The sequence below is a fragment of the Schistocerca cancellata genome, chromosome 6 (assembly GCF_023864275.1).
Source record: "Schistocerca cancellata isolate TAMUIC-IGC-003103 chromosome 6, iqSchCanc2.1, whole genome shotgun sequence".
NCBI lineage: Eukaryota > Metazoa > Arthropoda > Insecta > Orthoptera > Acrididae > Schistocerca > Schistocerca cancellata.
In genome coordinates, this window is record NC_064631.1 from 533421524 (window position 1) to 533434912 (window position 13389).

Sequence of the window (13389 nt, forward strand, 5' to 3'; positions counted from 1 at the left end):
TACAACTCAGTACATGATGGTTTCTTATAAGGTGGCATTACAAATAACGTCTGGATAACGGTGCAAAAACTGGTTTGATAGAATTTAAACCACATTTGTTTCATAGCTTCAAAAGCAAAATGTAACAGGGTAAATAAAAAATGATTCTTTACTGTGTTTCAGTGAAGTTTAGCTTCACTTATACTACTACTATGTAGTGAAGAACAGTGCTGGAGAGACAACACACATTTAAAAAAAGAGAAAGAAAGAAAGAACTACTACTGTACTCAACATATCAAAATTCACAACGCATGTTAACCTAGACCTGCAAGAGATAATATTACTGTATGTATGAATTAGTTAATTTTTATTAACTGTTTCCTTTTTCAGTTTTTTTTAAGCAGACGCCTAGAGAGGTAGAAGTGCACACAATATAAGCAAATACATTTTGTCCAGCAGATAAATACATTGTTCATCTTACCCACAGGCAGCATGGCCGTATCTTGCTGATGGCTTCACAGGAAAGTGAGGCTTTTGATCCCGTGTGTGGGCATCCGTTACAATGTACTCTTCAAACCCAGGAATCTTATGAAGAGGCTGCTCTTCTGCTACTGATGTGAGAACACTCTCCTTGCCATCATATAAGTTCGCAGTTCTCATATTATCAATTTCCTCATTTCCATTATTATCACTGTCTGAAGGGCCACCAGAAGTATCTCTTTCCATTCTCAGAAGATGCCTTAAATCCCTACCCAATCTTGCACGGTATCTTGATATTTCTCTTGGTGGTTGAGGATGTGAAATTATTGTTGAATTTTCTGATATAGCAAGCAAAATATTGCCAAGAAAAGAATTCCTTTGTTGCAGGGCCCACAGCTCCTCCTTTCCTGCATGAACAACCTCTTTCAACTGTTGTGGGCTAAGTAATTTAAGTGTAGATGTTCCATCTGTTGAAAAAAAATATGTTACGCTTATTGATTATTACTAATAAGATTTAATATTTTTTTATTATTTGCACATCATATAAAAGACTGGAAAATAAAAGTGTGTGCATTAATTTGCATGAAGGGTGGACGATGATGATGGAGTAGGGATGCATAAAAGAGGAAGAGAGAAGGGTAGAGGGAGAGCATCCTTTATTATTATTATTATTATTATTAAAATGATGACACACTGATTTGGGAGCATGACAGATAGATCTTCAATGCCCATACTAATATCTTCTATGAGACAACTGTGGTTAAGAGTGCTAAAGCAGTAAAACTTCAACAAGAATTAAAATATAAAGTACCCTAAAAATCATGTGCACATAAATTATCTAAAATGGTATAGCAGTGAAGTGTGACTGGCTGATTGCTGGACTACAAATGGATGAGCCAGTTGCTCTACAACACACTAAAATGTCCAGCCCAATAGCTCATCTAGAGTACTGATAATCAATTAAATTTTTAAATCTTTACCACACTCATCTTGTCATTCGCTAAAATAGAGTGAAAGTCCCCAATTAAACTTGTTTCTGGGTCCTTGTCCAGGTATCAAAAACATAGACTGTCTCCTGTTTGGAGGGAGGTCGGGGTTAGTTCATCCCACTAGATAGACTAGTATGAGATATGCCATGGATTAATAGCTTGCTTTCCTGAACACAGATTACTGTTCCTCATTTCCAATCACACCTCCTCCCACTGCTGCACAACTCTCTGACTCTACAGCAAGATGAAAGGCTGCTGGAGAATGGCATATTGTGTCATGTGGTGTTTCTCACATGCCTCATTGGCTGCTTGGTCAGTTTGCTCATTTCCCCATCTTATCAAATTCCATGGTACCCTGCAAAATAATAGTTGTTCCCTCTGGTGTTAAAGGGTGTATTTTGTGCATTATTTTGTCTTCTGGGTGCATCTGCAGAAATACTTGTAGGTTGCTAAGTGAATTGGAGTAGATGAGAACTTCTTCCTGTTCCATTGTCTTCAGGATCAGATGTAATTCTGCTCTAGTGGCACTATGGCATTGTATTCACCAAGCTGAATCTGAAGACAAGGTCGGAAAACACGACTGGAGCTCCAAGGGAAACATTGGTGTGTACTACACTAGCAAAACTGGCAATGCTTACCAATTGCCAACTATGTATAGGAATTGGATATACATACTAATCTCTTTCTCCTCCCACCTTTCTCTGTCCATCTCCCTACCCCCCCTCCCCCCCCCTCCATCACCATCTCCTCCTTGGCCTCTGTCTGTCCAGCTCCTCTTCTTCCCTCTCTCTGACCTTGAGCCTTGTTTACTGTTATTGCAATTGAAACATTGATTGGAAATTGAAATCATTTAAAATGAATGGATAGATCAGTTGTGATCGTCGTTATGTGGGGTATGAAAGAGACCTCTCCACCTGCTCGATCTGTGAGGCTATTAGCTTCAATGATAGTATTTCACATAGTTTTAATTTGAAAAGGGTAGGGTTATAAAGTTTTGGATAATTCAGATTCTGTAGTAGCATTTTATTCATAAGCTGAAAAGGCATAAACAAAACTTTCCAGTTTTCTGTTAAAACCGAGTATGAAGAAGACGACAAAGTAGTACATTGTTGAGTGTACAATTTTTGTTTAAATTATGAATAAGGAGAAAGAATATATGGGAGAAACAGTCTGTTTAATGATTTAAATGCCCTGCTATTCTAGTTAAAACTGATTGCGAAAAAGAGAGTGAAGTCACATGTTTTCACAGACAGGATTTTATTCCTTACAATCAGTTTTAACAAGAAACTGGTGCATTTTTGTTTAAAAATATTTACAGCCTATGTCTGAATGTTTATTAAAGCATTGGGTAAAAATTTAAAGCAAACTGGTTAATAACTTTTCAAGATTTTTGTTAACACCATTTCTCCCTTATCCACAGAGAGTGAGGTATGAGCACTTGTACATCTTCAATACTGTGAAAAACACCTCTTCTACTGCAAGCTCTTTGCTTTCCATATTTCAGAAGGAGATAGTATGGACAAAACAAGAAAAAACTGCAGCATATAGGGGCTCTAAAATGCATACTTGTTCACCTTCACTACAGTGAAACACATTCCTTTTATTGAAGATGTGCTCATAGCACTTACGGTATGCATTTTTAAAACCATGTTTATTGGACTTTTTTCATTGTTTTGATGGTTAGTACCACCTCTCAAAATATCTGATACTTTCCAAACACCCTGCATACATTTATGGACCAAATGCATTTAAAAATAATAACCTTATAACCATCCAAACACTTATTAGAGTAATGTGTAAAAACCTGAAGCAAACTGATCAAAGACTCCTCGAGATTCTTCCAAAGAACATAAAACAATGTCTTTTCTTTATACGATAGTATAGATTACAACTGTTTCATTTATCGAAAATGGAATAAAAAATTTAAATCTGGATTACATCACTTTTTCAAATTTTTCAAATCTAAAATAATACTGGATCTATGTAGGAGAAAAAGTGAGATCTGCTTCAACTGGTGAAAACCTTTAAAATCAGTCCCACTAATCTCTAAAAGACAATCCTTTATGCAGATCCGAAATGGCACTATTCCTGAAGGTCACTTGTTGAAAAGTTTGCAAAGGCATGTAGCAGTGCTCGCCTGCTTTGTTTATCTCTTTGTTTGTTGCTTTCAGTGTTGATGTACTGTGCGTTGCTATACTGGTTGAAAAATGGTGTTTGTGATTTGTACATTGACTATGGTATTGTTTACTTTCACTTTTCACAACCCCCCCCCCCCCCCTCATTCACACATTTAACATGTTTCCAGGGCTCTCAGGTGTCCAGCCGGATGTGCTCGTGTAAGTCCCATGATATTTCAGCAAATAACCTTTCCGCCATCATTAGGTGGTTCTGAAAAATGGAAATGGCTCTGAGTACTATGGGACTTAACTGCAGTGGTCATCAGTCCCCTAGAACTTAGAACTACTTAAACCTAACTAACCTAAGGACATCACACACATCCATGCCCGAGGCAGGATACGAACCTGCGACCATGGCGGTTGCGCGGCTCCAGACTGTAGCGCCTAGAACCGCTCGCCCACTCCGGCCGGTGGTGGTTCTGATGGAATGGTCTGTTTGCTCACTGTCGGTGTTATTTTGTCCGTCAGTTGGGCTTTGATTCCTGCGCCGACGGTCTGATTGCAGCTGTTGACATTCCGATTGTGAGCGGCGATGCTCCGACTGCGGCCACTGAAAATCCATTTGCGGGTGCCGACCCAGGTCCAGGCCGACCCCAGCATCGCACCAGGTGGTGAAAGTTGCCAAATACCGTTAAGTATCCCTGGCAGCCATTGTGGAAAGTTCTTTTGTTTGCTTGAAGCATGAGTCCTTGATGGAGCTAAGTAAGGGTTTCCATGCCTTACTCAGTTGAAAACCTGTGTCTTCATTTATGAGATTGTCCGTTGCGTAAATTTCAGTAGCCTCCTTGAAGATGCTGTCCCAATAGAAGCTGGTAGGGGCCAAAATCTTGGTCTCTTTGTATTTCGTGTTGTGTCCAGTTTCCAAGCAGTGTTCTGCCAGTGCCGATTTGTTTGGCTGGCGTAGCCGCGTGTGGCATTCGTGTTCTTTGCAGCAGTCTTCAACTGTTCAGATCGTTTGACCAATTTAGGATTTGCCACAACCACATGGAATATTATATACACCCACTTTCTTGAGGCCAAAATTGGTCTTTCACTGTCCCCAGTAAGGCGCGTATCTTGGTCGATGGTCGGCAGACCGTGTCAATTTTGTGTTGTCTCCCAATTTTTGACGTCACGTTGCCTGCATACGGTAGAAAGGCAAGGCCTGGTTTCTCATCTATAGACTGTTCTTCATCTGGGTTTCTTCTGCGTTTCCGTCATCTGAAGGCTGTCTGCATCAATTGGTTGCTGTACCCGTTCTTCCGGAACACATTTTCTAGGTGTTTAAGTTCTTTGTGCAGATATTGTTCATCCGATATCAAGTATGCCCTGTGAACCAGTGTGTTGAGCATCCTGTTGAGTTGTGCAGGATCGTGGCAACTCGAGGCATGGAAATATAAGTCCGTACTTGTAGAGGGAAGATCTAATGGCACACTGGGTCATAGCGTGTACAAGCCTACACAAACGGACTCATATTTACATGCCTCAAGTTGCCACCATCCTGCACAACTCAACGGGATGCTCAACACACTGGTTCACAGGGCATACTCAATATCGGATGAACAATATCAGCACACAGAACTTAAACACCTAGAAAATGTGTTCCGCGAGAACGGGTACAGCAAACGACAGATCCATACAGCCTTCAGACGACAGAAACGCAGAAAAAATCCAGATGAAGAATAGTCTAAAGATGAGGAACCAGGCCTTGCCTTTTTACCATATGCAGGCAACGTGACATCAAAAATTGGGAGACTGCTAAAAACAACACATAACTGACACGGTCTGCCGACCACCGTCCTAGATATGCACCTTACTGGGGACAGTGAAAGACAGATTTCTTCTCAAGAAAGTGAGCATATATAATATTCCATATGGTTGTGGCAAATCCTACATCAGTCAAATGATCCGAACAGTCGAAGACCGCTGCAAAGAACACGAATGCCACACATCCCTAGGTCAGCCCAACAAATCGGCACTGGCAGAACATTGCTTGGAAACTGGACACAACACGAAATATGAAGAGACTAAGATCCTGGCCCCTACCAGCTTCTACTGGGACAGCATCTTCAAGGAGGCCATTGAAATTCGTGTGACGGACAATCTCATAAACCGAGACACAGGTTTTCAACTGAGCAAGGCATGGAAACCCTTCTTAGCTCCATCAAGGAGTCACACCTCAAGTGAAAACGAGAACTTTCACGGCGGCTGCCGGGGACACTCCACTGGATTTTGCCTCTTCCACCACCCGGCGTAACTCCGAGGACGGTGTGGACTTGGGTCGGCGGCCACAAACAGATTGTTGGCAGCTGCAATCAAAGTGTCAAGGCTCCCAATCAGAATGTTGGCGACCACAATTGGACCACTGGCACAGGGAATCAAAGCCCGACTGACGGACATAAACAACACCAACAATGAGCAGACAGACCATTCCATCAGAACCACCTAATGACGGCGGAAAGGTTATTACCGAAATATCGTGGGACTTCAATGATCACATCTGGCTGGACACCCAAGAGCCCTGGAAACAACACATACACCGGGAAAGCCCCCAATCACATTTAATATGGTCAGTGCACTACTGTTTAACTTTCCATAAGCCTCATTAATAGTTTGCAGGCAAACATCCGCATACTGCTGAATAGTTTACTGTTGTACATTTACGAGCAGTAAAAACCTGACCACAAAGTTCACAGTTCTTGAAGAACAGAAAGATACGCACGGAGCAGACACTGTAATTGTTTTTACACACGACCTAATTGATTAACACTTATTCCACAGTTAAGTTGAAGCATTGTTGTTGTTCTAACCAACACAGTTTCTCATCTGAAACTCGGCCGTGGACTGACTGTCTTGTGACCAAAAATCACGCCTTTATATGTCATCACAATAATAGGTACTGAAACTACATATTGTTCAAAGTTAAATTTATAGAAATTACAATTAAAACTTAGCTCATTAAATTAACTGAATACATCAAAAAATTGGTTCTCTTTAACAGTTTCTTCTACCACAAGGGTTAAGTCGAATTATTTGTTTCATCGCAAAATTAACAAATATAGTTATGTAAACAATACTTCAGACAAAACTGTTAATTACTTTGGAATTAATTAAAGGTTGGCCTTGCTAACATGTTTTCAATGAGAGCCAAATAGATACTTTAAGATTACTAGCATTTCGTCTTCCGAAAGTTTATAATTATTACAGAATTTATATTTGTTTATACATCAACTATAGAATTTAAGTTATGAAACAATTACTGATTTCACGCTGTAACAAAAGGTACTAACTAAGAACAGTCAAAATAAATAAGAAAATCAATTACATACATAAAACTAAGCACTAAATTAGATCTGGTGTTATATTCTTTGAGACTGAGTGCCAATCTTTATCTTTTATGAAAATGCAGATTGTATTCACCTATGTTAATGGTAATTAGTTAAAATTAAAACAAAAAACAAAAACGAATTTAAGTAGGCAGATGGCAAAACGAGGGGAAGAAAATTATCCCAGTTTGCTTTGTCACAGACAGATCTTGTCATCCACATCATCATAATGGTGGTTCTCATCTGAACTATCAGATAGGACCATGACCATAAGGTCCAACGCTTTTGTAACAGATACTCCTGGCCTGATGTTTTTTACCCCATGATACTACTCTAGTTCTTTTTTTCTGCCTGCTATGAGAGTGTATTATTCTCTCCGTAATTATGTTTCGCTGCCACAATTGTCTTTGTTCTTTGCTTACTTGTTGGTTTAACTAGTGGTGTAGGTTTGCAACCACATTTAAGGAGCAGATTGTTGTGGTTTGATCAGCTGTCCATGTCTGGGAGCATTAGTCTTTGGTACAGGCTGCTTGAAGCTGAGGTGAATGTTATCGTGACAGTGAATGGCTGCATGGTCTTAATTGCTTTCTTTATCTTAAAGTATCAGATGCATAGTGTTCCACTTACTTTGTAGACTTTCTCTGCTCCAAACTGAATAGTTTTGGAAGCAGTTAATATATACGGTTGGAGGCAATACAATTGAACTAATTTGTGGGAAGCTGAAGTGAATCGGCTATACGTGGTCCATACTTTGCAAACTGTTATTGTGTGACCAAAGTGCTGACATTTAAATACAGTGAATACCGAGGCTAACTATAAGGAAGTAGCGGGCTTTTAACTGCTGCAATACTAAAGCAACTTTCTGCCCAGTCCAGCATAGAAATTAGATTTCTATAACATACCACCCCACCCCCCCTCCTCCCAAGTAAAATACATGCACATTTGACAATATTAAGATGGCCACTGCTCCATACAATAGATGACAGTAGAATGTAATACTGGGAATAAACACCAAATCCAACATACTTCCTCTTAAGTAAACCACGATTGTACCTTAGCATGCACAGAAAACAACTTATCAAGTACTACAAGGGAAAAAGATAAACCTGAGAAGAAAATCAAATCATGGGGACCAAATTAGTAATGATTTTAGGTACATACCTATCACATTTCCATATTCATCTTCCCAGCGACTTGCTTTGAATTTATAGACCACCATATCACCCAACACTTTATTCAGATCGTAACCACCAAATACATAAAGTGAGTCTGTTTCATTGTAATAAACTGCTGTATGTGCAGCCCGAGCAGAGAATCCAGATTCAGCACGTGACAGCCAATGCCACCTACAAAAGATAAATATAATATCAAGCCTAATAATACTCAAGAACTTACTTCAAACAGAATACTAGGTATTTTCAAAGCTAAGCACTTATTATTTGAACTGAAGTTGTTACACTTTCAGTTTCATTAACAAATATTTTGCATGCACAATTATAGTACTCCAACAATGATGCATTCAGCAGCTACAAACAATGAATTCTTTAACAAGTAAATGCTACACAACAGAAAGAATTTTTACAGAAATGTTGCACCTTTGACTCAAGTTATGTCAGTTTCACGTGTTCATGCTGAGGACACCACAGTGAAAAAAAAAATATATATATATACTTCAGCTGGTAGCAACACAGGTGTCCCAAAATTATACATATTAATTTAAAGGATAGTTAATCAAAATATCCACGGGTGTACTGGCGGTCTAGAGTGTCCAACGGGCACAATATTTCAGCGATCTTACATGTCGCCATCATCAGGTGAACTGACGGACTGAGCTCCTGTGAACGTGCCGATACAGAGATCCATACGCTATGGCTGCTCAGGGGGAACTGGGTTCGGTCGCGGCGGCGGCCGATTTAAATACCCTCCGCCCGCGGCGCACTCCCTCCACCGTCCGTGCCCCGCGCCACGGTCACGCGGTGGAACAGATTGCGACGGCATCTGAGATGACGTCGGAGTGATGGCTCTGTCCACCATGGTCATCAGAACTATACATTTGCTTGATTTACTCTTGATTAACCCAATCGCTGGTTCCCAAGCCTTGCTAAGATTATAGCCACAGTCACGGTTTATGAGGTCGTCATTGGTGCGAATTTCGATGGCCTCTCTAACAACGCTGTCCCAGTATCTCGACGTCTGTACCAGAATCCTCGCGCATTCATACTCCATGGCGTGATTTTCCGACAAACAATGTTCAGCAACAGCCGACTTGCCCGGATACATCAGTCGAGTGTGCCTCTTGTGTTCACGGCATCGATCCTCGACGGTACGCATCGTCTGACCAATATACGACTTGCCACATTGACATGGAATCTGGTACACGCCAGCCTTGCTCAAACCGAGGTCATCTTTGGCGCTCCCCACCAGTGCACGAGTTTTATTCGGAGGACAAAACACAGTTCCGACCCGGTGTTTCTTCAAAATGCGGGCGATTTTCCCCGAGAGCGCGCCTGTATATGGAATAAACACAGTGCCTACCTCCTCCCTCGTGATTTCATCCATCTCCACAGGTTGCGCTGTAGTGGTTGGGCGGCGAGCACTTTGAATCTGCCACTCTGAGTACCCATTTTTTCGAAATACAGCTCTCAGATGTTCCAATTCCAGGGGTAGACTCTCTGCATCAGAGATAGTGCGCGCCCTATGTACTAGAGTTTTAAGTACCCCATTCCTCTGTGAAGGGTGGTGGCAGCTATCTGCGTGCAAATTCAGATCAGTGTGTATTGTCTTCCGATACACCCCATGACCTAGGGTGCCGTCAGCCCTTCTCTTGACGTAATGGTACCCCCTCTTTGTGAACCTTCGAGAGTCCATATAGTCTAGGCGGTACCAGACCTTGGGGTAACAATTTCTTAGCATCACCCTCCGGTAAATCTGTGTCCTAGACTATTTGGACTCCCAAAGGTTCACAAAGAGGGGGTACCATTACGCCCCATTGTCAGCAACATCAGGGCACCTACATATTTGTTGGCCAAATACCTGACGGGAATATTAAGTCCTTATGTGGGTAAATGCCCTCATCACATCTGTAATTCCGTGGATTTTGTTAACCGCCTTGATAGCTTCAGGTTGTATAAGTCAGATATCATGGTGAGCTTTGACGTTGTTTCCTTGTTTACAAGGGTACCCCTGCGAGAGTCACTAGAATTGATTAGTCAGAAGTTTGACGAGAAGACCACTGAACTTTTTAGGCATGTCTTGACTTCCACGTATTTTCTTTTTAATGGAGAATACTACAAACAAACGGAGGGAGTCGCCATGGATAGCCCACTCTCACCGGTGATAGCGAATTTGTACATGGAGAACTTCGAAGAGGAAGCCCTGTCGTCATCCGAATGGAAACCTACTTGCTTTTTCCGTTACATGGACGACACGTTCGTCATCTGGCCACATGGTATGGATAAACTCCTTGACTTCCTTACACATCTAAACTCCATACACCCCAACATCAAATTCACTATGGAGACTGAAACGGAGGGTAAATTACATTTCCTTGATGTCTTGGTCAAGAGAAGGGCTGACGGCACCCTAGGTCATGGGGTGTATCGGAAGACAACGCACACTGATCTGTATTTGCACGCAGATAGCTGCCACCACCCTTCACAGAGGAATGGGGTACTTAAAACTCTAGTACATAGGGCGCACACTATCTCTGACGCAGAGAGTCTACCCCAAGAATTGGAACATCTGAGAACTGTATTTCGAAAAAATGGGTACTCAGAGTGGCAGATTCAACGTGCTCTCCGCCCAACCACTACAGCACAACCCGTGGAGATGGATGAAATCACAAGGGAGGAGGTAGGCACTGTGTTTATTCCATATATAGGCGCACTCTCGGGGAAAATCGCCCGCATTTTGAAGAAACACCGGGTCGGAACTGTGTTTTGTCCTCCGAATAAAACTCGTGCACTGGTGGGGAGCGCCAAAGATGACCTCGGTTTGAGGAAGGCCGGCGTGTACCAGATTCCATGTCAGTGTGGCAAGTCGTATATTGGTCAGATGATGCGTACCGTCGAGGATCGATGCCGTGAACACAAGAGGCACACTCGACTGATGTATCCGGGCAAGTCGGCTGTCGCTGAACATTGTTTGTCGGAAAATCACGCCATGGAGTATGAATGCGCGAGGATTCTGGTACAGACGTCGAGATACTGGGACAGCGTTGTTAGAGAGGCCATCGAAATTCGCACCAATGACGACCTCATAAACCATGACTGTGGCTATAATCTTAGCAAGGCTTGGGAACCAGCGACTGGGTTAATCAGGAGTAAATCAAGCAAACGTATAGTTGTGACGACCATGGCGGACAGAGCCATCACTCCGACGTCATCTCAGACGCAGTCACAATCTGTTCCACCGCGTGACTGTGGCGCGGGGCGCGGACAGCGGAGGGAGTGCGCCGCGGGCGGAGGGTATTTAAATCAGCCGCCGCCGCGACCGAACCCAGTTCCCCGTGAGCAGCCATAGCGTACGGATCTCCGTACCGGCACATTCACAGGAGCTCAGTCCGTCAGTTCACCTGATGATGGCGACATGTATGATCGCCAAAATATTGTGCCTGTTGGACACTGTAGACCGGCAGTACACCCGTGGATATTTTGATTATCAAATACACCGGGAGAAACTCAAGAATCACATAAAGGATAGTTGTTGGTCACCGTGTAGTGGAGATGCTGAGTCACCTTCTGCAACTCAGCATCTCTGCTAAATGGTGAGCAGCAACTATCCTTTTCATCATCTTGTTACATTCCAACTTGGATTTTCTAATGTTTTATTTAAACTTATACATTTTATTATGCAACTGTGCACACATAATGCAACTGAAGATGACTTGTAACTGACTAAAAAACAGTTGTGCGAATAAAACTAGAACGTAATTGATGATTGTAATGTATGATGTCAATGAACATGCAATTTCCAGCAAGCCCAGTCTCCCTAATCCTCTTCCTATCCTCCTGTCCCAACCAACTCCTCAATGTCATTAGGCACTACACACAACTGTCACCTGCCTGCAGCCATAACAAGCTCACAAAAGCCACACTCCTATCCTGTGTGCCTGCTGCATCTCTCTCCTAGCTGCCAGCCACCCTTCTGTAGTCCTCCCTTCTGCTCCCTGTCTCTTTTCCTTCCTCTTACTTCACCCAACACAAACAATCACCCCAGTTTAGCTACAGTGCCAGCACAATGTAGTCTGCTGGAACAATGGAGCCATACATGTGTATCTATGACTACAGCACCAAAAAAGGATTCATCTGAAGGCTAGCAATGTTCTCTGTCTTTTTTAAGTACCTGTCAACAGCTCAGAATCACAACTATTCTCCGAATAGCAATATTTACTTCTCCTATTATTCAGTGGACAGTTATAGATAAACTGTAGCACTTCAAGGAATGGTAACTCGACCATTCCTTTACAAGCAATATTTTATACTACACGATGAGTTTCACACCAGATATGCCATACAACACATACAAACAATCCTTATAAAGTTTTTGATCATGATTAGGTACCTATAACAAGAGGCTTCATTACACTTTTGCATATGTTATATGACATCTGTAAAGATCTCTTCTGGTTTTTACTCTTCTTTATTATGTAGGCTGACTTGAGAAGGTTATAATGACTGAAAACTATTTATCAATAAGTACTGTATACATAATGCAGCATATTGGTACTGATGTTCCAAAAATGGATTTCAATATCTCTTTCTTTCTTTATATCTCTTTCTCTTTCTTTGGCAAACAAACTCAGCAGAAGCTACAGGAAAGCGGGAAGAGTTAAGAGGGGGCCAGTTCCCCCAAAATGATTAATTATGAATAGGATCTTAATGTGTAGTGGAGGGTCACAATGCAAATAGTACAATGTGCTATTCCACCCACCTGTTGCCTTTGTTATCAGCTTTATCTAAGCTGCAAGCTTCTCCAGAGTACTGAGGATGACAGCTGCAGCCTTTCCCATGGTCACAGCGGCCCCTCTGTCTTTTGCTTCCACATTCATCAGGACATAGTTCCTTACTGCAGTCTTTACCACGCCAGTCAGCCTCACAGACACACATATGTCCAACACATACTCCATGTCTTGTACAATTGTTGGGGCAATCAGTAATTGAGTATTCAGCACGGAAACCATCCAGCACATAATTTGCATCACTGTAGAGTAGAATTAACATCTGTATGGGTGAAAATAAATTTAGTTAGATTGTAACACATGAAGGACAATGATAAATATAATCTTGGAAAAATACAATTACAACATTGCTGTGATAGATAAAAGTTTTCTTAATCTTATAAATAATGTTGCCAAACACTCAACAAGGCAACAACATAATCATATGGCCATTGGTAAATTTTCACCATGTATCAGTTTATTTTGACAATTATTAACCAGCAAGCAAGTGCTCAACAAAA

General features: G+C 41.8%; 1 protein-coding gene across 1 annotated transcript in view; it reads right to left on the minus strand.

The window, feature by feature from the left end:
* The window catches only part of LOC126088413 (multiple epidermal growth factor-like domains protein 8), a 333556-nt gene that overhangs the window by 290891 nt on the left and 29276 nt on the right, over window positions 1-13389 (minus strand). Inside the window, exons 3-5 of the mRNA XM_049906553.1 lie at window positions 12862-13151; window positions 8092-8276; window positions 461-926 (exon numbers count right to left, since the gene is read on the minus strand). Of these exons, the coding sequence (XP_049762510.1) occupies window positions 461-926; window positions 8092-8276; window positions 12862-13151 (941 nt within the window). The remainder of the gene's footprint in view (window positions 1-460; window positions 927-8091; window positions 8277-12861; window positions 13152-13389) is intronic.